Here is a 27,202-nt window from a genome sequence, read left to right as displayed (position 1 = left end):
GGACTGAACTTGTCTGACTCCTGAAAGAAGCCAAAACCATGCATGCGGTTTTCCTCCATGTTTTCCTCCACAATATTACCCAATTTAACTCCATGCCCCAGTCAGCTTTCAAGTTTTCAAAAATTAATTCTGGTGTTGGATATTCCTCATTTGATGTATGAGATTTAACCACCGTTCTACTGTTAACATTGTAATTTCTAATTTTTTTTGACGGTGGACCAATCAGTATCAGCATTCTGCAGCTATGAAGCCACAGACTCACCAAACAATGTGTATCAAACACCTTTTCTATCATAAGCAGGGTTAAAAATGTTTACATGGACAAAAGTATTCAGTATAAAGGGCCGATCAGAATAAAAAGGCGTCAAGCCAATCCGAATATGATGATCGGATTAAGCTCAATATGAATGAAATTGTAATTCAATTCAATTCAATTTTATTTATATAGCGCCAAATCATGAAACATGTCATCTCAAGGCACTTTACAAAGTCAAGTTCAATCATATTATACAGATTGGGTCAGATTATACAGATTGGTCAAAAATGTCCTATATAAGGAAACCAGTTGATTGCATCAAAGTCCCGACAAGCAGCATTCACTCCTGGAGAAGCGTAGAGCCACAGGGAGAGTCGTCTGCATTGTACATGGCTTTGCTGCAATCCCTCATACTGAGCAAGCATGAAGCGACAGTGGGAAGAAAAACTCCCCATTAACGGGAAGGAAAACCTCCGGCAGAACCGGGCTCAGTATGAACGGTCATCTGCCTCGACCGACTGGGGTTACAGAAGACAGAGCAGAGACACAACAAGAGAGACAAAAAAGCACAGAAGCACACATTGATCTAGTAATCTGTTCTACATTAGATGGTAGTAGCGGGTGAGCCGTCTTCTCTGGATGATGTCACAGTTAACAGAACGCCAGACCAGGTGTACCTACTATGAAGATAAAAGAGAGAGAACAGAAAGTTAAAGCAGAAATGACAACACATAATGCATAATTGAAGAACAGTAATCTGATTGATAATGCATGTATGTATGCATGCATGTAAACGCTTGTCAGGCTCAAGTTATTCTGAATGTGGCAAACGGACCCGAGCGCGCATGTGCTCCCGACGTAAACGTGACGTATGTCTGCGGTGGCAAGTGGCTGAAATACGTCGGGAAGCAAAATTGTCGGCTCCATTTTTAACTAGAGTAAATCTATTATAGACAAGTTAAATCTTACAATTGAATGTTTAATTGAATATTTGGTGAAACACAAAACATTTCTTTTTTAATAGGCACAGTTTTTACATTCGCTTTAATTTCATAGCAAAAGGGCGACTTTTACTCAAATGCAGACTTTGGTGCATTCAAATCTGATTGGAATTCATTCAATAAAATAGGCTAAATACAGTTTAATATTCTTTCGTAAAATTATCGTATTTTGTTGGGCAGGGTTAGTATTTTTGGTTATGTTATTTATTTTTATTAATTTTATGGCCCTTGAGCGCTTTTGTTTTAACAACTTTGGCCCAATATCCAAAAAGTTTGGACATCGCTACAATACAACCTTTCTGTTCAAAAAAATAAAAGAGCTCAAAATTGTTGCTTCCTCAGTAACGTTTTAACTGTAATGAGAACATCGTGCATATCTAGCCTGGGCGCTCTGAAGACAAACAAACTCGTATAATACTGCTTTTTTAGTATTTACTTATTGTTTAGCAAAGACGGTAGTACTTCTTCTGTGTTTTTTTTTTTTTTTTAGGGGAATTTGATAACTGCTGGTGTCAGAGTGGTTCTATTCTGAATAAAACCAGGTGCATATAAATGCACATTATGATTGGATTAATTGATTGTGTGCCCATATAAACGGTACAATCTGATTAATTAATCCAAATACATTTTAATCCGTGCGTGTAAACATAGCTACTGTCTGTGAACCACCTCTGTTTAACCATTTGAGAAACTTCTGTCAGATTCATATTGTTTCTTTTCTGTCTGAAACACATACAGGGATGTGATCAAGAGTTCTTACAGATTATCACAACTAAATGTTTCAGATCATGAAACTAATTTTCATATTAGATAAAGATACGCTGAGTAAATATATAAAAACAGAGTTCAAATTGCTGCACTTCTAAAGACTTTGTAAAGCCACAATAAAGACCATTATTAGTGTTCTCCTTCAATTTTAACATGTAAAATTATTAGTTAAAATTTCAACATCAGATTTCTTATTTGAGCTTATTATTTTAGATGCATTTACATGTTATTTAATCACATTTATTCTGGTCAGTATGGGTGTGGCCATGTGGTGGAGCCTATGGTTTGAGTGGAAGCTGGCCTGGTTGTGGACCCAAGCTGTTTTTGACCGTCTCCTGTGGACGTGGATTTTTAAAAACTTTGACCAGCATGTGGATTAACCCTGACCTCATTAAATGCACCAACAACCTGCCGTATAAGTCTGGACATTTCATTCTTTTACCCCTTAAAGACACACGTCAAGCTGAGACCCAGGCAGCCATTACTGCCACCATAATTATCATGGGTTCATATCCTCACATTAACCCAGTTTTACCTTTACTGCGTTTTTGTGCTTCCTAATTTAATTTGTTCCTTACCAAAAGACACGATAATAAGACAGAATGTTTTTGCTTATGCAGGCTCTCATATTTTTAATGATCTGAGCGAGGTACGAGGAGATATAAATAACCAGTGTCTGTAAAAAAAAAAAATGAGGACTCACAGAAGAGTAAAAAACATTTCTACAAACAGAAATCAAACACAAAACAAAAAACTCTGAATTAATCGAACGCTCAAGTTGGATTTAAACTGCTAAACGCTTCCAAGCTATAAGCGGACATGGAGGACGTTCAGAACGTGTTGGTAAAGGTTGTTGTGGGCGTTTAACCCCAGTCTGCTGCTCCAAGTTTAACACTTTAGCATAAACTTTTAATTACTTCTAAATCTGGGCTGTTTAAGGCTGCAATCGGGCAATAATGTGTCCGTGTAAAAATGTACTTATGCTCGACTTACAGTATGAGCAGAACCGGGTGCTGTATAATTTAAATTTCACTGCTTTGCATTTATTGATTTATATATTTATTCATTTATGTATTTATTTGTATGTGTTTTTTGCCTGTTTGTGGGGAATGTTGAAGGAATTCACACCACTGGTTTTCAGTGCTGGTCTTTAAATGATGCGTTTGCTCAATCATCACCAGATTGGAGCTACTGCTGCACACATTTTAGGAGTTTTATCTGCACTGCTTATGGTTAGCTAAACTGTGTCTTTATGAAACACAAACCCGGTGAGACAGTGTTTTTTTAAAAGGAGCAATTTAGAGATGTTGGTCGTACTAAGAGCCAAATTTGGAGAAAAACAAATGCGTCGCAGCGGCACAAACACTTTATTCCCACTGTCAAACATGCTAAGGCTGTCGTGATGGTTTTTGTTTTTCATCCACAGGATCTAGGCGCCTGGCACTCATTACGTTGACCACATATTTGGCCATATGACTCCTTTATATACCAGAGTATCCTGGAGTCAAACCTGAGGCCGTATCTTGGTGCCAAATGGGGAGACGAGCTCAAAAAGAGCCTTTTCCTGTGTGTGTGTAGGTGTAAGAAACTCCTTCTCTCATGGAATCTAAATATTGTTTCTACTCTTAATGTGATGATCCAAAGCTATAGTTGCTGGAAATAGATTCAATTTAAAACACAAGGTTATATTTACTCTTTGGGCTTCATTTTAAAGCCATTTTTTCCCCTTTATCATTAAACCTAACTGATTCACTCCCAGTTAGAAATCTGAAACTAACCATAAACGGGTCAAATGTCGTCTTACATGACTGCTTCAGGTGATTCTCACCCATGCATATTTTCACAGATTTTACCGATTCACACAATATATATTACATCCAGACTTTCGAAGCCCATCAAAAACAGAAATATCACAGCCAACAGAAAAAAAACTAATGGATCTTCAGACAGCCCAAAAAAAAAAAAAAAACAATGCTGGAGAAACCTCTACAGATTACAAGTCTTGATCTTTGTAGGGACCTTTGCTCAGAGCCAAAGACCCACATTCTGAAACGATTAGAGCTTAAAAAATGCCTGCAGAAAACCCCTTCACTGTGACAGCGCTGGTTAATTGGGGAGCTGGGCTGTCCTGCTGTTGCCTACATGACAAATGATGCATTTCCTCACCTCAGCAATCGGTACCAGAACCCAGCACCTCCTCATTTTGATCTGTTATTGCTGCTGTGACCTTGGCAGCGACTCGGAAAACCTAATCGGATGAAAGAGTACGCAGGTTTAATTATTAATGCGGGGATCCAAAGACTATTTTGATTTTCAAATAAAAAGTCAGCTTTTTTTTCCCTTTTCTGCTGCGCTCCTGATTCATTGAGTTTGAGTATTTGTCGTTTTCATTCAGAGAGACACATGCAGCAGCATGCACTGCAAAAAGGCAACTAAATGTGAGTAAGATTTTCTTGAAATAAGTGTATTTGTCCTTGAATTGAGCAGGTAAATAAGATTTTCTGGCAATGGAATGAGTATTTTTGATAATTGGACATACCGGACTTCAAATAAGCTGATGCAGATGAGTTGTTCCTATTTTAAGTGCAAAAATCTTATTCCATTGGCAGATAATCTTATTTATTTGCTCAAATCAAGGACAAATAGACGCATTTCAAGAAAGTGTTACTCACTTTTAGACCCCTTTTGCAGCAGCATGTTTGTGCTCATTGTGGCGTCGTGTCTTCACCTGGATGCCAGCATCACGCTTCAGCTCCTGTCGCACCGACCTGCAGAGACTAAGCTGAGCCGCTGACTGCCCGGGAACACCGACTGTGCTGCAGGCTCTTAACACGGGATTACTGAACCTCTAATCCCCTCTGTTACAGCTTCATTAAATATCTGGGATATCTGAGTAAACTCTTTCCACAACCAGAGTCAAAATGTCCCCATATTCCTGTATGAAATCTCTCAAACTCTGTCGGATTGGATGGAGATTATATGTGAACAGATCGTTACTTTGACTAGGACATTTTTCCCTTCAACATGCTTTGACATAATTGTGATCTAAAGTGGATCTGTTGAAGCTCAGTGTTTTGTTGATGAAAGGCATCCCCACAGCATGACGCTAAACATGTAGATGCTGTGATAAACAGTTGATAATTATGTGTTGCTGTATGTTGGTCTGTCACATCATGAATGAGGCATTTTATCCTGTCTGGGGTCAGCAGGAATAACTGCACTGCAAAAACGGAACTAAAAATAAGTCACATTTTCTTGAAATGAATGTATTTGGCCTTAATTTGAGCAGGTAAATAAGATTATCTGCCAATAGAATGAGTATTTTGACCCCTAAAATAAGATATTTAGATATTCTGGCCTCTAAATAAGACTGTGGAGATGAGTTGTTCCTATTTTAAGTGCAAAAATCTCACTCCATTGGCAAATCATCTTATTTACCTGCTTAAATCAAGGACAAATACACTAATTTCAAGAAAATGTGACTTATTTTTAGTTCAGTTTTTGCAGTGTGTTGCCTGTGCAGACAGAAATGAGTAGATTATAGCAGTTATTACCTTCGTTGAGGCGTCTTTGTAAGGTCAAATAATATCTCCTTTGCTTCATATGAATTTCTGACCAGCCTCCAAACTTCTGACATATTACATCCTCTTATTATCAGGTCTTACTAAGGTAGGGCACAGACAGAGTTGGACAGAAATAACACAAATCCTTCCTCATTTTATTTGCTTGGTAAATAATTTTACATCATTTGATCTTTCGCTTTCTGCAGCCGTAGATTCACACACACACACACACACACACACACACACACACACACACACACACACACACAGAGTCACATTCCTCTAAACACAGAAGGACAAACGGCGCTTGTTAAAGGTTTATGTGTCAGGACGCCCACGCGGAGCCACACGGAGGGCTGCTTGCAGGCGCTGACGGCAGGATAATTGTTGATGAACAGAGGCTATTTGATGACGTGTGCTGGCCTTCAGCTAGTCACTCTGCACCGCTCATGATTCACTGGGTTTGTGTGGTAAACAGCAAACAGTCTTACTTTTATCCTGCAAATCACAAATAGCAGCAAAATGAAAGCTAGATTGGAGGAGGTTCTAGAGATATTAAAGGTAGATTAAAGGAGCCCTGATGTGACACAACGTTCAGCATCTGCTGTTTAAAATGTTGTTTTCTGTAAGCTGTGATCCTGAGATTTAATAAAAAACAATCCAAGCTGGGTGAGAGGGAGGCCTAGACCATTTCTCTCATTTCTAACACATTTTCACCTTCTTGTGCTTTTTATCTGACAGAACCCCGATCATCGCAGGTGGGCTTTTTGTGATTGACAGATCCTGGTTCAACCATCTGGGGAAATATGATACGGCCATGGACATCTGGGGCGGAGAAAACTTTGGTGAGTGGAAATAAATAGGTAGGAAACTACCTGTGAACACCTAGTGTTAAACAATGAACTTGATTGAGTTTTCTGGGATACAAAAACATAAAGTATATATATATATGTGTATGTATTATATATATATATATATATATATATATATATATATATATATATATATATATATATATATATATATATATATATCTATATATAGTATATATATAGTATGTCTATATATATATGTCTATATATATATATGTATATGTATATATATATATATATGTATGTATATATATGTATATATATATATGTATATATATATGTATGTATATATATATATATATATATGTATGTATATATATGTATATATATATATATATATATATATATATATATATATATATATGTATATATATATGTATATGTGTGTGTGTGTATGTATATGTATATATGTATATGTATATATATATATATATATATATATATATATATATATATATATATATATATATATATATATATATGTGTGTGTGTATATGTTACTTTTTAATTGGTTTAACAAATAAAATCCAAAATTTCTGTTCAGTTCCCTTTACTCTGGTTCCCCTAAATAAAATCCAGCTTCCAGAGGCTTCTGACAACCAGCATCATGGAGACGGGTCCGGGGAGAAAGTTCTGGTTTAGTTTAAAACAGGGTCAGGTTCTACAACAATACCCCAAGTTTAGGACATTTATGGACATCTACAGACAGGCTGGCCAAGGAGAGACCCTGGGTCACTCTGGAGGAGCTGCAGAGAAACAAGTCCTGTTAGCAGGATGCTCCGAGTCTTAAAGGTGACACAGCTAGCATGTGGGAGAAGGTGCTTCTGACAGATGAGACAAAAAAAATATCATTTTGGACTTTTTGAAAAAAATACAAAAAAAAAATTTCTTATCACCCGCATCGCATTTCCTCATAAATAGTTTGTGTTGTGGGGAAGTTTTTCTTTAGCAGAGACACAGAAGCTGGACAATCCTGGAAGAAAACCTGTTAGAAGCTGCAGACTGGGGTGAAGGGTCACCTAAAAACAACCAGTGCCACAGTTACATCGTTTGGATCAAAGTCTACACCCAGACCTAAATTAAAAATTAGAATCTGTGGAAAAAGTTAAAAACCATGCATTGTTTCTTATTTTTCGTCTGGGAATTAGGAAAAAGATCAACAGTTATGAATAAGTTTTTCAAACAACATTATATTTGATGCTAGAAGTGAAAAACAGATGTTTTTTAAGAGGATTGCATCATCCGCCATCCTTGATGCGATCAGTTTTGCGCGCTGCGACCGGTTTGTTATTGGACTGAAATGCGTCAGCGTGTGAGGCATCACGTTTCTCTTATTGTTACGCTAACAGTGTTGCAACGGGAACTCTGACACATTTACACTGGAAAAGCTTCACAATAACTATTTATTTTTTCAGAAATAATGAGGAAACAGATGCTGAAATAAGAAGCTTTTAGCGTTATTACTGTCAAATAAATATTTTATATGAGGAGTTATGGTGAGAAGAGACGTTTTTTGTCGATGTGTCAACAACAGCAACGTGTTCTCTGGTTGTTTGAACACCAAACCGGTCCACGGTACTAAAAAGTCCTGATCAGAACCTTTCACCCCCCATCAATCATTATAGCCCAACCAGTTCACCTGCATATTATCCATTTTAGAAGATTTGTGCATTATACGTCTTCGATAATTATTATAATCGTATAAAACTCTATCAAAACAAACACTGTGACATAAATAGACCCATATATCCTGACTTTAGTGGCTTGAATCCCACTAACATTTTAAGCTAAAATGTTAGCTTATTTTGTTACTTTTGGGGGGAAATTCCAGTTTATCCTCCTGAGCTCAGAAGTTGCAACAACCTGAACGGAGCATTAAATCATCTAGGTTGCACCTCTAAGATTGCTTTGAGAAAAGTGGTTCCTGATGCTACATTTAGTCGTTTCTATAATAGAACTAATTTAGTTTTTCACAACCTGAGCGCCACCTCTGAGTTAGTCTGATCCGCTGTAGACGTCTCTTTGGGTAAATGTTTGATCCTCCCTGTTTTATCTTCAGACGTTCGGTGGATGATCCGTACTCAGATCGCATTATGCATCTCAGTAAACCTGCAATCAGAAGCCTTAACGTCGCCAGTCTGAGCTTTAAATGCTGTTTTAAACTGCAGGCAGTGCTACAATCCAGACAGGCTTTCCTCTGATTGCTACCAGAAATGGTGCAGAAGGGTTAACGCAGGATTTATTAACACGATCTGGTGACGTTAAAAGGTTAACAGTGTTTAAATATATTTTAACTGATTTGGAAAAGGCATTTATGTTTCCAGCAGAAAATGGAAAATGTGATGCAAAAACAAGCAGCGACAAACAAACGAGAGTCTATGCTTCTTCGTCTTTTCATACCAGCCCACTGTTTATGCTAAATGGACGTTTCATCCAATCACGGTCCAGCTTTCACCTCCCAGGATGAACCTTTTGACTGCAGACGATTTAAAATCTAATGCATATGAAGAAGTAGCATTATTAGGCTCTACAGGAACTAGTTTAACTGTTTTCACGCATTCATTAACAATGAATAGAAGTAATTATCAAGACTTAGAAACAAGGACATAATAACTAACAATATAATGTTCAGATTTGTATTGGCATTGTTATTCTTTATAAATATAAGACCTTAGAGGCCGATATATTCAGAGGCTCCTCAGCCAGCTGCTATCACAGCACACAAAGTAATGAAAAACTACATCTTTAAAATGTATGTAGAATGATTAATATCAGTGTTAGTAAACCTGATAGGCAAGATTGTCTGATAATTAACTCTCTGTTTACTAGGGCTGGACAATATAGAAATAAAAGATACCAATAAAATAGAAATCATATTGATCGATATCGATAATTATCAACATATTCAAATCATATATTTTAAGTGCAGCCCTGGCCATTTTATGCTGTTGCTTAGCGACTTATTTTTAGATAAAGACAAAAAACACTGAATTCAAACTCAACCCGTTATTCAACCAACTTTTTACCAAAACTACAAGTTTTTAAAAAAAGAAAAAAGAACACCTGCTCTCTGAACTCTTTGAAAGGGGCGGAGCTTGATTCCTGTGTTTGCGTTGTGATTGGTTGGGAGGATGTAATGACTGTAATATTAACTTACATTGTTAGAATTCATAAGGAATGAAAACTGTTATTCTATTGAACTTTTTATTGACGCTTTTTTGCTATCATCGATATACGTCTATCGATCAATTGTATATTGTTATTGAATTATTGTCCAGCTCTACTGTTTATAAGCTAAACAATTGCAAATGGTCCTCATTGGGTAAGAATGGGAGTGTAAATGTCTTTATGCGAGGGTTAGGATTTCTCAGATGGTTGACATCAGTCTTCTGACAGGACGGCTGCTGAGGTCATAACAAAGGAGTGATCAACAAGATGGGAGCTCACATGTAGGATCATGTGCTCCATATCAATGTGGCACAGAGGAAATGGATCTTTGGACGTTTGAATCTCTCTATTAAGGCCTAATGCTGTTTTATAGGAGAGAATCCTGTGTGACTGACGTCAGATTGAACTATGGAGGATATATTCTTCCTTATACTTTCTTATATAACCTTCAGACAGTTATTGCCACTCAGCAGAATCACTGGAAAGACAAACTTTCAAACAAATCAAAGCCAAAACCTGTTGAACTTAAGTTCAGGGTGTTTAGTGTACAGCCCGGCACTAACTCCCCGCTGTGCCCAGGATGTTCGTTTATCAGTCCGGCTCACGGTTCTGTCCTCGTTTTGCTTGATGAGGGGATTCTCTATCAGGTAATCGCTGGGTACTCCGACTCTCCTTCTTCTACTCCTGGATATGTGAGGCGTGGCCTTTATGACTATTTATCTCCATTAGTCATAAAAATGTTTGACTACAATGAAAAAAGAAGCCGTACATCATGCTTATCTATGAAGGGGAAGCAGGAAGGGACAAAATGGTAATCTGTAGCTGCATTTTGATTTGCTGCTGCACTCCGAGTCCAGATCAGGCAAAATCTTTGAGCTGAGAGCTAAAGTTAAAGAACTGCTGCTGAGAATAGCTCTGCTATGGAACTGCTTTGAAATAAAACATTTATGTTCACCTTGTTCTTTAAGCATATTCTACAACCAATAAAATGTCTACAAACTTACATTTCTGATGTAATTGTCCCTTGTAGCATACAGCTAGGCTACTTTAATGTCTGCCTACTCAACATCCACATATTTTAGTTATGTAATAACTAAATGTAATAGTAAAGAGCTTGACGTGATAATCTTACTACACTGATGCATAGAAAGCTTTTATTAGTAAGCTACAAAGCAGTTAGTTTATTTGTTTATCCATTTTGCTAATTATTATTTATCACTTTCACCAAAAGAAAAACTATTGCAACCTTAATTATTTTGCTCTTGGGTGCCCCCTGTTGGTTAACCTGAGTAACTTTTTCCCTCAGACTAGTTCCTGTTCTTAAAAGACACTTTTTTCCCCCTTTAATCTAAACTTTATCTCTCTAAAATGTGTTGATTTTAATGTAAGCCAGATCTGAAATGATGTGTGTTTGTTTCCAATCTAGATAATTTTTCAGTTACTACTGTCTATAGTGATTATTAAAAATATGTTTAGGTCATTATTTTTTTTTAAAAAATTAAGTTCTTTTGTTAAACTACTTAAAAAAGATTTAGAAAATAGTAATGTACCTGATAGATAATTTATAAATAAGTAAATTACTCTACTGAGGTCACCCTTTTTAGTGAATAACTTCAAAATAGCCATAAAACTTTAAGGGGCCGTGTGACGTGAGCCGATTGTCAGCAGCAGAGTGAATTACAAAGAGCGATTACGTTTATTAGCCAAGAATGCAGGAGTCCTTCTGTATCAGATGGATGAAGGTGAACTTTTCCCTCGGCCGATAAAAGACGAGACCTGACGTTCCTCCAGCAGCAACATCTGGCTCTCCTCCTGCTACCTGCCTCCCGTTGTCTCGACCCGGCCGGCCGTCTGTGTGTGTGTTGGAGTCTTCTGCCGGCGCTTTTCTCAGATCGCTGAGACGCTATTAGGCTGTTCTTCCTCCCTCTCCGGCGCACACACTCATTTGCTCTCTGTCATGTCTCTGTCAGTCTCCCCGGCTCTGTGTCGGTTATCTCCCCATCATGCTGACTCCTCTCCTTCTCCTTTGTTCCGTCTGCTGTTTCATCTCCTCTTCCATCCCTGCCTCCGACTCATCACGCTCGGCCCCTGCTCTAATTTCCACTTCCTCTGCAGCTCCTCTTCTGTTCTTGGAGTAAAACTTTCTCAGCTTTAAGAAATTTCCCAGCTTTGGTTCTTTTTGTTTTGTTCTGTCTCCCGGGTTCTGAACTCACCGACAGCCGCTTTACGAATTAATACCCACGCGAGCGTTGTTTGGAGAAAGCAGAGTCCCTTTTCTCGTTTTGCACGTGCTGCTGCATTCAGAGCAGAAACTCAGCCAGAATCGTTGGATGTTATGAAAGCGCAGTGCCGATAAAATGATGACAGGGCAAAAACTAACCCTACAGATTCCTCGGAGTCCGTAAGCTGATCATGAAATATTCAGGAAGGCTTGTTCCACTTGCCAGTCATGTGCAAGATAGGAAACAACCTGAAAGACGTCCAACAAAAGATGCTGAGCTGCAAATAAACAGGAGGATTGGTCAGATTTTGGGTGGTTACATTTTCCCAACGAACATCTGTTTTAGACTAGCTCTGTTGCTCCTCTGGTTCATCGTCATATTTAGCCAAAAAAGACCAACTTGGAGATAGATGCAGTCTCCGTCTCCATAGGTTATTCCTCCTTAGTGATTAATAGGCCCTTTTTCACTACTTTAATTAGGTTTCAAGCTGCCTATTAGTTGTTTTCTGTTCCCACATTGTGGCGCTGAGGTTTATTTTTTTTCTACATTTGCATTTTACATCCTCAGCACACCCCTCCCTGGGCTGCCACCTTACCGTGGTGGAGGGGTTTGAGTGTCCCAATGATCCTAGGAGCTATGCTGTCAGGGGCTTTAAGCCCCTAGTAGGGTCACCCAAGGCAGACAGGTCCTAGGTGAGGGACCAGACAAAGTGCAGCCCAAAATGCCCCTTATGATGAATACAATTATTGGACCTCGTGTTCCCTCGCCCGGACGCGGGTCACCGGGGCCCCACTCTGGAGCCAGGCCTGGAGGTGGGGCACGTTGGCGAGCGTCTGGTGGCCGGGCTTTTGCCCATGGAGCCCGGCCGGGCTCAGCCCGAAGAGGCGACATGGGTCCCCCTTCCGATGGGCTCACCACCTGTCGGAGGGGCCAAAGGGGTCGGGTGCAATGTGTAACGGGTAGCAGTGGAGGGCGGGGACCTTGGCGTTCCGATCCTCGGCTGCAGAAGCTGGCTCTTGGGACGTGGAATGTCACCTCTCTGGTGGGGAAGGAGCCTGAGCTTGTGCGCGAGGTTGAGAGGTTCCGACTAGAGATAGTCGGACTCACCTCGACGCACCGCTCTGGCTCCGGAACCAGTCTCCTTGAGAGGGGCTGGACATTCTTCCACTCTGGAGTTGCCCATGGTGAGAGGCGCCGAGCTGGGGTTGGCATACTTGTTGCCCCCCATCTCGGTGCCTGCACGTTGGGGTTTTCCCCGGTGAACGAGAGGGTGGCCTCCCTCCGCATTCGTGTGGGGGGACGGGTTCTGACTGTTGTTTGCGCTTATGCGCCAAACGGCAGTTCAGATTACCCACCCTTTTTGGAGTCCTTGGAAGGGGTACTGGAGAGTGCCCCTCCTGGGGACTCCCTCGTTTTGCTGGGGGACTTCAACGCTCACGTGGGCAATGACAGTGGGACCTGGAGGGGCGTGGTTGGGAGGAATGGCCCACCTGATCTGAACTCGAGTGGTGTTTTGTTGTTGGACTTCTGTGCTCGTCATGGATTGTCCATCACAAACACCATGTTCAAGCATAAGGGTGTCCATATGTGCTCTTGGCACCAGGACACCCTAGGTCGCAGTTCAATGATCGACTTTGTTGTCGTTTCATCTGACCTGCGGCCGCATGTCTTGGACACTCGGGTGAAGAGAGGGGCGGAGCTCTCCACCGACCACTACCTGGTGGTGAGTTGGCTCCGATGGCGGGGGAGGAAGCCGGTCCGACCGGGCAGGCCCAAACGTACTGTGAGGGTTTGCTGGGAACGTCTGGCGGAGTCCCCTGTGAGGCGGAGCTTTAACTCCCACCTCCGGGAGAACTTTAAACACGTCCCGAGGGAGGCGGGGGACATTGAGTCTGAATGGACCATGTTCCACGCCTCTATTGCTGAGGCGGCTAGTCGGAGCTGTGGCCGCAAGGTTGTCGGTGCATGTCGTGGTGGCAACCCTCGAACCCGCTGGTGGACACCAGCGGTGAGGGAAGCCGTCAAGCTGAAGAAGGAGTCCTATCGGGCTTTTTTGGCCTGTGGGACTCCGGAAGCAGTTGATGTGTACCGGCAGTCGAAGCGGCAGGCGGCTCTGCTGGTCGCCGAGGCAAAAACTCGGGCGTGGGAAGAGTTCGGAGAGGCCATGGAGAAAGACTTCCGTACGGCTTCGAAGCGATTCTGGTCCACCATCCGGCGTCTCAGGAGGGGGAAGCAGTGCAGTACCAACACTGTTTACAGTGGGGGTGGTGTGCTGCTGACCTCGACTCGGGACGTCGTGCGTCGGTGGGCGGAATACTTCGAAGACCTCCTTAATCCCACCAACACGTCTTCCATTGAGGAAGCAGAGCCTGAGGACTCTGGGTCGGGTTCTCCCATCTCTGGTGCTGAGGTTGCCGAGGTTGTTAAAAAGCTCCTCGGTGGCAAGGCTCCGGGGGTGGATGAGATTCGCCCTGAGTACCTTAAGGCTCTGGATGTTGTGGGGCTGTGTTGGTTAACGCGGCTCTGCAACATTGCGTGGACATCGGGGGCAGTTCCCCTGGATTGGCAGACTGGGGTGGTGGTCCCCCTATTTAAAAAGGGGGACCGGAGGGTGTGTTCCAACTACAGAGGAATCACACTCTTAAGCCTCCCTGGTAAGGTCTATTCAGGGGTTCTGGAAAGGAGGGTCCGTCGGATAGTCGAATCTCGGATTCAGGAAGAGCAGTGTGGTTTTCGTCCTGGCCGTGGAACACTGGACCAGCTCTATACCCTCAGCAGGATTCTTGAGGGGGCATGGGAGTTTGCCCAACCAGTCTACATGTGCTTTGTGGATCTGGAGAAGGCATTCGACCGTGTCCCCCGGGGGATCCTGTGGGGGGTACTCCGGGAGTATGGAGTACCGGACCCTTTAATAAGGGCTGTCAGGTCTCTGTACGACCGGTGTCAGAGTCTGGTCCGCATGGCCGGCAGTAAGTCGGACTCGTTTCCGGTGAGAGTTGGACTCCGCCAAGGCTGCCCTTTGTCACCGATTCTGTTCATAACTTTTATGGACAGAATTTCTAGGCACAGCCAAGGTGTTGAGGGGATCCGCTTTGGTGGCCTTAGGATTGCGTCTCTGCTATTCGCGGATGACGTGGTCCTATTGGCTTCATCAGGGCGTGATCTACAGCTCTCACTGGAGCGGTTCGCAGCCGAGTGCGAAGCGGCCGGGATGAAAATCAGTGCCTCCAAATCCGAGACCATGGTCTTGAACCGGAAAAGGGTAGAGTGCCTTCTCCGGGTTGGGGAGGATGTCCTGCCCCTAGTGGAGGAGTTCAAGTATCTTGGGGTCTTGTTCACGAATGAGGGGAAGATGGAGCGGGAGATCGACAGGCGGATTGGTGCAGCGTCTGCTGTGAAGCGGGCGCTGTACCGATCCGTTGTGGTGAAGAGAGAGCTGAGCCAAAAGGCGAAGCTCTCGATTTACCGGTCGATCTACGTTCCTACCCTCATCTATGGTCACGAGCTTTGGGTTGTGACCGAAAGAACGAGATCCCGGATACAAGCGGCTGAAATTAGTTTTCTCCGTAGTGTGTCTGGGCTCTCCCTTAGAGATAGGGTGAGGAGCTCAGTCATCCGGGGAGGACTCAGAGTAGAGCCGCTGCTCCTCCACGTCGAGAGGAGCCAGTTGAGGTGGCTCGGGCATCTGGTCAGGATGCCTCCTGGACGCCTCCCTGGAGAGGTGTTCCGGGCACGTCCCACCGGGAGGAGGCCCAGGGGAAGACCCAGGACACGCTGGAGGGACTATGTCTCCCGGCTGGCCTGGGAACGCCTTGGGATTCCTCCTGAGGAGCTGGCCCAAGTGGCTGGGGAGAGGGACGTCTGGGCCTCCCTACTGAAGCTGCTACCCCCGCGACCCGACCCCGGATAAGCGGAAGACAACGGACGGACGGACGGATCCTCAGCACAACATCAAAAAAAGGCATCAAGCAATACTTTGCAGCCATTTCCTTTCTGTTTTCTAATTACGATAAGGAAGAAGAAATAATTGGTAAAGGAATCAGGTCTAAATCCTTCATGAGGATCATTTCCAACCCCAAAGTTAGAAATCCAATATGGCTGCCGTCCATTGTTGAGATGGTGATAGTTACAGTTTTGCACTTCTGACGGAGTTTGCCAAAACACCTGAGATAAGACAATTCACAAAAACAAGGTGAGACCAGATGTTTGGCAATACTTTGGAGAAAATTAAGAATCGTCTTTGAAAGTAGCTTCTGACTGGTTCAGTTTAAGGTTTGTTAAGCCCACATGATCCTCTTTTTCATACTTGTCTTAGTCTGTGGTGGTCCTGAAAGCTTTTCTGTGCTTTTACAAACTTAAAGGCTTTCATAAATTCTGCTTTTTACAAAACATTCAGTTTGGATCAATACATTATTAAAGAACGACTGTGGCTTGATGGGTTGCGTAGTTGTCTTGCAATAGGAAGGTTGTGGGTTTGATTCCAGCTTCCCCTTGTTGATGTGCCCCTGGGCAAGGCAGTTAAACCCCAAGTTGCCTACTGAGCTGTGTATCGGTGTATAAATATGTGCATGTTAGAGATTGTGATTGGGTAAATGTGTCTCTATTGTACAGTGCTTTGAGTGGTCAGTATGAATGGAAAAGCGCTACATAAGTTCAGCCCATTCAAAGATTTTGGTCAAATATTATTAAATGCATCTCAGCATCATTGAAAAACTGTAAAAAAAAATCTCTTCAGCGCCAGTACAAAGAGCCGTAGCACAACGTTAGACTCATTAGTGGCTAAGCTAAAGAAGACGCTCACTCATCCAGAACATGGCAGACCCAAAAAAGGCTAAAAACTGAACAACTGGACTTGAGGTCTTGTAGCTGAAGATGTTTTGCTCTCCATCTGGAGGGCTTCCTCAGTTTAAAGCCAGTGAGGGAGAAGTTTCAGCAGATTCAATTCAATTCAATTTTATTTATATAGCGCCAATTCATGAAACATGTCATCTCAAGGCACTTTACAAAGTCAAATTCAATCATACTATACAGATTGGGTCATATTATACAGATTGGTCAAAAATGTCAGATAATTGCAGTTGTTTGTTTTCTGGATGTTCTTGCTGTCTTGACAAAAGCCCAATTCAGGTATCCACGGGTTTGAAGAGCTTTTTTTTCTGGTGCATCACATTTTCTAGTGCAATTGACCTGTTAAAGGTGAGAAATATCAGTATGTTTTAATATGGTCAGATCTCTCTGGGTGTTTAATGATACTAACGACTTCATTTTCTGTAGGTGGAAATGTTGCTTTTGTGTTTGAACGTAAAAATAATACCAGGAAATGCGTTGTTTCTTTCTGTTGCTTATTATAGCGTGGTCGAATGCCACAACAGTTGGAAAATCTCTGTTTTCTTACTTCTAACCGGAAAACGGTCCAAAGTAAATGGGGCTCAACATTGTTAGCAAATGCAGAAACAGGAAGAAAATTGTGAGTGATGACAGAGTAAATGAAAATGTGTGTGTGTCTGCAGAGATCTCGTTCCGGGTTTGGCAGTGTGGCGGCAGCCTGGAGATCCTGCCCTGCAGCAGAGTGGGTCACGTCTTCAGGAAGAAACACCCCTACGTCTTTCCTGAGGGCAACGCCAACACGTACATCAAGTAAGACGTTTCACAATCACAATTTAATCACAAACGAGCTGCTACAGGCGTTCCAACAAGAAGGTCCTCGATTCAAATGGAATTTTTTCCCTTTCTGTATGAAATTAGGCAAAAAAATTCAGCATAGTTGGGTTTTCTCCAAAGTTCAAGACGTTGTTCTGCAAAAAGGAGTATTTCCTTGATTTCAGCAGGTAAAAAAGGCTATTTGTCAATTATCTTATTTTAAGTGCAAAAATCCTATTCCATTGGTAAATAGTGTTATTTACCGACTCAAATCAAGGCAAAATGCATTAATTTCAAGAAATATTTACTTACTTTTAGTTCCCTTTTTGAGATGCATGGCACAAACTGAATGGATATATGAAGGAGGACTACAACCAAATATCTCAAATTTAATTCAGTTTAACAGCTAGATGGTTGAAACCTGGACACAACTGGGATTTCAACAGGAAAATATTCCAAACACACATTGATTAAAGTAACTAAACAGGTAAACTTAAGCAGTTCTGCTTAAGTTTACTAAGGACACTTTAGTGGACACTTTAGTGGAGTTTTATGTATAAATATGTGGTGTTCAAAGCCAGTTTCAGCCCTATGTTGATTAGAGAAAAGCAATAAGTTTAAAGTTGAACACAGTTTTTGATTTAACAATCAACAATGCTGTATAATTCTTTCACTTTGAAAAAAAGTGCAGTTCAAAAGCGGCAATAGAAGCCTAAAAGTTTCATGTACGTCTCTAATAACCAGATGGAAGTAAAGACAAACAGAACAATTCACGATGCTGCAGAAACATTCCATTTTAGTTGTAAGTCATTCTCAAATTCATGCTTTTCCAGGATTTAGTCACACTATCTGCTCACAATATTGTCTTGTTGTCTTGGTTAGATGATTATGATGACAGCATATCACTGCAGCAGCGAATTAACAGAGCGTTTCTGGGTTTATTATTCTCTAAACCCTGAACTCCTGACTCACTTTAACACACAATTACCAACTTGTAAAAAAGTTTTCTTTGTTTCTCTGTAAACCCACGTAATCCTCGCCCTTCTGCAGCACCTGCTGCCCTCACAGCCGTCCCCGCTGACTTTAATTGCTGCTTGACTTGATGCACTCGCAGCGAACCGACATCCAGAGTTTCCTCTGTGAGCCGCACGCCGCCGCCGCTCTCCGCTCGCATCATTGTTATGGTGGATTTACAGCTGCCCGGGAGCCTTTGAGCTGCCAGTACAATATTATCCCATTAGCATAAGCTGCATTCTTCCTCCCTGCGCCTTCCAACCCGTTCAAACAGAGACGTGTTTACAGGCAGGCCAGTAATCCATTAACGGCGGTAATGTGCTCAGAACACACGAGAATTGATCCGGTATTAACAGATCAATCAAGGCCGTGGGAAGATTACACGTTGCCTTCAGAGTGCAGAAGCAACGTCACTATGACTACAGCGTTTATTTCCCATATCAAGGATTCAAACAAGTTAGAAAACACGAAGCTGATAATTAAACGTAATCGCTCGTGTGCTGTTTGAATCTGAGTCACCATTACGGGCCTGAATTGATGCCTGCTGGTAAACAGCGACGATGACAAACTGGGAGACGTGAGGAAGAGCAACAGCTTAATTGCGACACTCCATCACCGCGTTACTCGTGGGATCCGCTAAACGCCGCAGACCGATGATTTATCCAACAGATTATTCCTTCAGCTGCTCAGTCAGTCATTAACCTCGGTCTGTAAGCAAAACATTAAAGCTACAAGGTGTGGGAGTTGAGTTCACTCCGTGGCTTAATTGGCAGAGCCGGGCCCTGAGGATGCCAGGGTGGGGGGCGGGGGCGGGGGGGGGGGGCTCTCTAGCCGTGGAACGCCACTTCAGAGCGAGGCTCCGTCCAAACCGCCCATTAAAACGTATTGTTTTGTGTCAACTGCCTACTTCACGGCAACGCCGAGGCGGTTTGTGTTTTCCACTCTTTAGCTGTTCACTTGGCTCCTCGACGGTCGTTACCGAGGCAACATCTGTTCTGCGAGGAGGATGATGACTCCTGTTCGCGCCGCGGCGACCTGATGTTTGTGATCAGCGGCGCTCTCGGAAACAAAGCTGCCGTCGTCTGCCTGGCGTGTCGCTCGGCTTGTTAATTAGCAGGAAGCCTCTCTGTTGGCAGACAGGATTATGAATATGTGCTCCGCCGAAAATTGCTGCTTGATAACTCGATTACCACGATTGCGCCGTTTTCCTTTCGCCGCCGGGAACTCGTGCCGACGTGAAAGGCGCGCGCTCGGATCCGAAGCCCTCGTGCGACACGTATTTATGTTTTTTTTTACGCCCACGAGCGTTACGTGTCCCCTCTCTGTTCCTCGTTCATTAAGCTGCCTCGGCCTGCGCGTGTAATGCCCGTAATGGAGGGTTTCTGTCAATTCAATGAGATCGCTCACAGCTCGCAGAAACTCCGCTAATAGCTAATTACAACAGAGACACACTGAGAGGAGAGGGAGAACGAGACAAAAGGGGTAAATGGGATGAGAGGCAGAGAAAATGGGCTTCACTGCTGCAGCAGCGTGGGTGAATAAAGTGCAGCGGGTTGAACAGGAATGAGCTGACGGCACACGGACACAGAGATGGAGCACCTGAAAATCCTGTTAGGACGAGACAAAACATGCATGTGCAGTAAAATCATCAGAACTGGCATCTGTGTTTGAATAGAAAAGAGAAAAGTTCGCTCAGCCCAGTGTAAAATGCACACATGCGATCAGTGATCAATCACCTGGATCCAATCGAAGGTGGGCGGGCCTCCTCTGCAGGAGCTGCGTTTAAAAGCAGCAGGTTGGCCGACTGAACCTCCTGATGTGCGTTTTTATCTGTTTTCCCTCTCCTTCCTCCTGCGATCTTGTCTTCATTCACACCAGCAGGACCAGAATCTGCAACAAACTACAGAAAATAGAAGATCGTCCTGGTCGCACAGAAAACGGACCGAACGAGATCCCTCCACTCAACTTTCCAGTGTTACCCTGTTTCTGGGATCTCTGAGTGCACAAAACTCATTCAGATACATGGAAATCTGCTTTCCTGCTGTTAGCATAGCCAGACTTTGAGGCTTGGTTGTGGTGTGGTCGTGCGGAGCATTTAGTATCTTACCTCCAGTATAAACCTGTCAGACGAAACTCGTGAGAAGTAACGTGATACATTAGCTAATAAAATTTCTGTTGTTTCTAAAGAAATGCTCACATATCAAAGTCAAATCTTTTGTTTTTATTTATCTCAGGGAAATAAAGTAATTTAGTTGCACTGAAACAACAGAAATGAACCTTGTTTTACTAATTAAACAAAAGAAACCAACAAAAAAAGGTGTGTTCAGAGTAGAAAGTGAGGATATCTTTCCCCCTTTTAGCTGAAAATCGTCCCCTCCTCACTTTCACCTCTAAGATGTTTGACGGGTTTCTTTCGCCGCCTATTTCAAGTCACCGCTCAGCATCTCTGGATCAGATCTGGGCTTTGACTAGACCCCAGACTTCCCGTTCCCTGAATCTCAGCCAGCTCTTGTAGGATTTACTGGTGTGTTTCGGGTCGTTGTCGTTTAGATGTTCAGACAAAAATAAATACATCCATCACACAAATTGCACAAAACCAAAGTACATATCTGAATAGGAGTGTGCAGAAGTAAATAACTTCTATAATCCCACCCCTCCATACTGCTCTGTCCTTGTAAAGCTGCACTCAAAGAAATTATACTTCTTTTTAAATAGTTGAATAGCTTCACGTTGTTTTGGCTCTTGATCCAAGTTGTTGCACTTCTTCCCTCCTCAAAGCTTGATTTTGCTGTCTGTGTGTTTTCCTGTGGCACCAGGAACACGCGTCGCACAGCGGAGGTGTGGATGGACGACTTCAGCCTCTATTACTACTCCGCGCGGCCGGCTGCTCGGGGGAAATCCTACGGCGAGTAAGAACAAACAAAACTGATTGCACGCATCGTATATTCGCACTCACACGTGTCCTGCCTCCTCGCTGCGACATTATATTACTCTGAACTATGCAGATTAACACTCAGGAATACGGTAATTTTGCTTAATCAAAAAAAAGGGTTTATCGCTCCCAACGACATGTGGAGTGGCCGTTTCAGTCTGAAAGCACGGATTTAAACTCTGGAGCAACTAAAAGAGCATTTCTCTCAGTTATTAAATAATATTTTATAATTTTTCCAGCCTTGTGTGGTTAAACCAAAGACGCTGATGAATCCCTGCTCTGACCCTCCTGTGTCACGTTTATGTTTTAATCCCAAACTGAATGTTTCAGCGCTCCCTCCCTGGTTTAATCCAGCGTGGATTGTGAGCATAAACCTCGCAGGTTTTCTAAGACAGTCAGACGGTTTTACTGAAATGTCAGTTTATCTGTCAGCAACATGTGAATCCTGACATTTCCACATCATACGCCGTCATTATGTGCCTGGCTCTGCCTTAATAAGCCGTTATCTGTCGCAGCGTTGCCCCTTACTCCGCGTTATTTCACGTCTGGAGTGTCGGTGGAGCGTGTTTCTGGCTATCTGATGTGCAGCGACTCTGTCAGGCTGACTGTCTGCTGCTGAGCATTCGCTTTGGTCTCTTCCAGCATCCGGGGCCGAGTGGAACTTCGCAAGAAGCTCAAGTGCAAATCCTTCAAGTGGTACTTGGACAATGTGTACCCCGAGCTCAAGTAAGAACGCATATTTGTGTTGATGTGTGTGTTTGTGCGTTAATGCATTCGTCTTTAGCCTCGTGTGTGCAGGAAAAGCTGAGCTTCTGCTGAGCGTGCAAACTTAAAGGAGAAATTTCGAGGCTGACGCCAAAAAGTGGCTTTATTACCGTCTGGATCATTGTTAGAAAACCAGATTATTTTTCATCTGTTCTGCTTTGCGTGCGGCGGTAGCGTTCTGCTGACTCGTCATGCTGGATGCGAGCTCATCGTAAGAAAAGATGCAGCACTTCCTACAAAGGTTGGACTCCAAGGTTCAGATTTTTATTGAAGCAGATGTCGAGCACAATGAGACAGCGAGGAGTCTGATCAGAGCAGGCGAGCACAACTCAAGAGAAAGTCTCATATAAACTTCCTGGTAATCAGAAAGTTTTTAAGGGGGGGGAGGGGGGGGGGAATAAGGTGATGAAAACAAGCACAGAGTTAGAATTTTGTAATTTTAAATTTCAGCTCGTAGCTCCTTGAAAAGGACATTTTTGGCTGAGTTGGACCGTGTTTCAGACGCGTTTGTCAATGCATGACTAACAAACATGATAAATTATATTTACAAAAACAGGAAGGTTTAATAAAGGAACAGCAATCACATTCAATAAGATGTAAGATCTGTAGAAATGTTCTCTTTCATGGTAAATGATTGGTGAAGGTCTGACCAGGATGATCCTCCAACATGACAAAGTCCGGGTTATGGATCCTAAATGTGCTTTCAATGGTCTTTAAAGGTTAGATGTGCAAAATAGTTAATAGTTTAAACTATCCTGGTGGGTGTGTAGCGAGCCAAACCAGGAAAAATAAGTTTTGTAAAAATAACAACAATTTGGTGCAGCTTTGGTCAGTGTAGTGATGTTTGCCACAGTTGGAAATGGCTAAAGGGTCGATGAAGTTTTTATTTTAAATGGTGAAAACACTTCCTGTTTCCACTGGGCAGGGTTTATGTAAATAAAATTTCTCCTTTAGTGGAGCTGATGACCTGTTTTACATTAATCATAAGTTAGATGCAGGTGAGAACCTGTTTCCTAACAAGTCAAGGTTTACTGGTTTAATGACAAACCAGTAAACCTTTAATTTACACTAAATATTTAATATTTGAGGCTGATTGCTGAAAATCTGTAGGAGAAGTTGTAAAATGTAAGGAGCTTGATTTGTCCAATAAAAAATCTCGTAAAAATCGTCTGCTTTGATTAAAATGTAGCCCAAGCTCTACGTTTGGGGTTGTTGTCCTGCCGGGAGCTGAAACCCAACCCAGTCATAAATCTTATGTAGCTTCTAACGAGATTGTAGACCAATAAATTTAATTTTGGCCTAATTTGATTAGACTTCTTCCATTTATTTGCTGTGTCCTCCAGGTTGTGCCAAAACCTTAAATGGGACTCGTGTTGGTTTTCTTTAAGAAGTGGCTTCCTTCTAGTCTCTTCTCCACTGAGGCCAGAATTTAGATCTATAAAACTAACTTAATATGGATGGATGGATGGATGGATGGATGGATGGATGGATGGATGGATGGATGGATGGATGGGTATAAAGGGGAATAAAGGGGACAAAGCACAAATGCACACCACACTTTTCACTATCTAATTTATTTTAAATAAATTAAAATGAAAACCATGCATAGTTATTTTTTTCCTCTAATCTCCTTTATTCTAATAACAAAGCCTCATCTGAGCTCATATTCTAATTAACTAAATGTAACTAGATTTTTACATGGTGCTGTAGATCAAACTGTAAATGGCAGTTTCTGAATAATGTAAACCACATTTACCACAGAGATATGTTTTATGGTGGATAACTTATTTATTTAACTTCATTATTGCTAATTGGTTAATGAAATCTGATCACGTTTTGCCTTTTTATCAGGCAGCTTTGACTTTATCTTAATAAATATATGTATTACTGTAAATACATATTGTGTATTTACTGATATTTTCTTACATATTTTGTTTTTCAATGTTTCCAAAAAGCACATTTTTTCCACAGTCTGAGGTTGATTAAATGATTAATCTAGATTTAATTGCTGTCCCTTTATTAAAACTACCTCTAGAGATAATCTTGAGTCCAGATATGTTGCTCATCAAATTAATCATTTATTTAGTTTTTATTCAGGTGTTTTATATCATTTCAACCATGACAGATTATGCAGCTAAAATATACAGTTCTATGCAGTAAAGATCAGAACTACTTTTTAAGAATTAGAAATGATCATTGCATAAAAGCTTGCTATAAATGAATATTGTTGGTATAATTTAAAATGTCCGTTTTGCCGCCCAACATTTATAAACATGCTGGTCTCTACTACACAGGTTGCCAAATCTGTCATTTTTTTAATCAAAACCTTCTCCATCATAAAACTTTGGTATTATTCTGTTGATTCTCTCACCGTAAATACTTTTCAAAAAGAAATTAGTTTTTAATCTCATCATTAAGGTCGCTACAAACTTTCCTCCATCCTTCATTAAGATAAATGAAGAGTCGCATCACATGTGACAGCAGCTTTATTACAGATTAAACGTTTTAATTGGAAAATGCACCAAAGAGCGACCTGCAGAAGCTCGTGCTCGTCAGAATTACGGCTAAAGGTGCGCGCTGTTGACATTCTGCAAATCCAAAATAAAATAAAAATCACGTACCTTCAATCTCCTGTCACGTACGCCGTCCATTTGAGTTCTTGAACGCCTCATTCACCGCCTTTGTGAGTGAAATCTCTCACTCCGTCCTGATTGGCTCAGCTCCCAGGGGGCCCTCAGATTCACCTCGCCGTCTGCACCCACCACACCTACAACCGCCCACTTCACGGCTCTCCTTCACACAAACACAACAGCCGTTCTACATGCAGACTATAAACTAGATCATAAACGCCGCTGCTTTCATGCAAGCTCCAGCACACCCTCTTTAAAATAGCCATTTATTCGCTGGAGGCTGATGTTAATCCCCCAGAATGAAATTAACAGGCTTCCTCTCTGGGGACAACAGACGTGACCCTTATAACGTAGAATAACCTTTGACGGGTTATTAAAAGAGAAAGATAGCAGATTGAATTAATGCGGCAAGGCTTAAACTCCAGTTTATGGACTAGCTGGAAAAAATTTGACAAGAACGGCTTGGATAGTTTATTAAAGAGGAAACTATAGAAACTTTCTGGACTGATAATCATGGCTGTTTCAGGTCATTTTCCTCACTCAGACCAGAAAACTGGGGAAAAATTTGTGCTTTTTGGCTCAGATTCTTTGTCCAAATTCAGAATAACAAAGACCATTTTAGCTACCCTTACCTCACTGAGACACCAGGTGACCCCTTTATGTGCAGCAGGTAGTTCACATCCCACCACCAAGCCAATATTTGCAAGTTTTTAGGGGAATTGGGCTGTTTCCTCTGCAGCTTCACGTTGGGTTAAGCTAGCCGCAGCTGCTGTGTGGGATGTTGCAGATCCAGGCTTTGCTATCAAATAAAGTGAAATATTTATGTCTGCCGAGATTATGATTGCTGCATTAACCAAAGAGCATTGTCAATTAATGTCAATAAAATGCTAAATCTAATTTGCAGACTTTATCACCAGGTTTCACAGCAAGAACGTCGTACTAGCTGCACCCGTCACAGTGGTGCTCTGACATGATGATGAGGAAATTACATTTCATCATCCCTGCGGTTACAGAGCCTTGGGGCTCAACAACCGGATGTTCTTGGAGGCGTTCTGAATCTCCACTGAATTTAAAACTAGACAAACCAAAGTGCAAAGTACCTGAAGTCGTTCTCTGAAAGGCATGTTGGTTAAAAAGTTTTCTGTTTGAGGAAACCCAGCAGATTGCATTGAGTCATCAGCCTGAAGAGCATGGAGCCACAGTGCTGGCATTGTGTCGTAGACTTTGCAGCAATCCCTCATACTGAGCATGCATGTAGCGACAGTGGAGAGGAAAACTCCCCTTTAACGGAAAGAGACCTCCAGCTGAACCAGAACCAGTGTGAAAGGCCATCTACCTCGACCAACTGGGGGTTAGAGGACTATTTCATGTAGCTCACCCAACTCTTTTACAATAATAATATATGTGTTCAATAGGTGCATCATTTCTTTTTTCAACTGGTTTATATTTGCATTTTCAAAGTAAAGAAATGTGTATTTTTGATAGCTTTACTGACTCAGTGTGCAAGTTAAACTCCCACATTCCTTCCATTTTCCAACCTTTTCCAACTAACGTCTCGGCCGTCCCCGTCAGGGTCCCAGACGACTCAGACTCACAGTCAGGTGTGATCCGCCAGAGGCAGAACTGTCTGGAGTCTCAGAGGATGGAGGGCCAGGAGACGCCCGTCCTCACACTGGGCCCCTGCACAGCAGTAGAGGGGGCCCCTGCCAGCAGCCAGGTGAGTACAAACAGCTGTCAGTTAGAAAACCTTCAACACTTTTACTCATTTCACTGCAAACCAGTGGAAAATAGATACTAAATATATCTGTGTTTACATCAAACTTACCTCAGGAAAATAAAAATGTAATTTATGGTTTTATACATTGCTGTGAAAAGTATTTGCCCTTACAGATTTTTTTTTTGCTTCACTCTTTCACATCTTCAGTTTGTTATTTTATAGCAGAGAAAGAAAACCTGAGTAAAAAACAAAAGGTGGTTTTCAAATGATTATTTCATGTATTAAAGGAGCAATAAGTAATACTGACACCTAGTGTTTCAGTTTGGAACAACACAAGAAGCTGGGAAACTCCACTGAGTTTTTTCTTACACAGGACAGGTCTGTGATGTTGTATTCAGTTCTAGTTCTGGTCTGATTCTCTTACTGGCTTCCATGTTTACAGGTGGCTGCTCTGCTGCCAAGATAAAATACCAAATGCTGCGCTCTGTTTTGGGAACGGGAGCTCTCATTTGATTGGCTCAGGAACCAGGAAGTAAACACGGGCTACACCGAACCGAAGTCATTCAGAGAAAAACGTGACTAAGACATTGTTGATGGAGAGAAGGGAATGTTATCTCCATCCTGGCTGACATATGAGAAAGATTTGGGTTATTT

At 42.1% G+C, this 27,202-nt stretch overlaps 2 protein-coding genes across 3 annotated transcripts in view; both read left to right on the top strand.

Moving 5' to 3' along the window:
* The window catches only part of LOC110368380, a 718,672-nt gene that overhangs the window by 277,711 nt on the left and 413,759 nt on the right, over positions 1 to 27,202 (top strand). The window lies entirely within an intron of this gene.
* galnt14 (UDP-N-acetyl-alpha-D-galactosamine:polypeptide N-acetylgalactosaminyltransferase 14 (GalNAc-T14)) overlaps positions 1 to 27,202 on the top strand; it is a 235,686-nt gene that overhangs the window by 191,744 nt on the left and 16,740 nt on the right. The window contains exons 9-13 of the mRNA XM_012853687.3: positions 6,330 to 6,433; positions 17,361 to 17,487; positions 21,321 to 21,413; positions 22,079 to 22,162; positions 26,404 to 26,548. Coding sequence (XP_012709141.2) covers positions 6,330 to 6,433; positions 17,361 to 17,487; positions 21,321 to 21,413; positions 22,079 to 22,162; positions 26,404 to 26,548 — 553 coding nt within the window. The remainder of the gene's footprint in view (positions 1 to 6,329; positions 6,434 to 17,360; positions 17,488 to 21,320; positions 21,414 to 22,078; positions 22,163 to 26,403; positions 26,549 to 27,202) is intronic.

The sequence above is a fragment of the Fundulus heteroclitus genome, unplaced genomic scaffold (genome assembly GCF_011125445.2).
Source record: "Fundulus heteroclitus isolate FHET01 unplaced genomic scaffold, MU-UCD_Fhet_4.1 scaffold_36, whole genome shotgun sequence".
Lineage (NCBI taxonomy): Eukaryota > Metazoa > Chordata > Actinopteri > Cyprinodontiformes > Fundulidae > Fundulus > Fundulus heteroclitus.
This window is presented reverse-complemented; position numbering and strand designations above follow the sequence as displayed.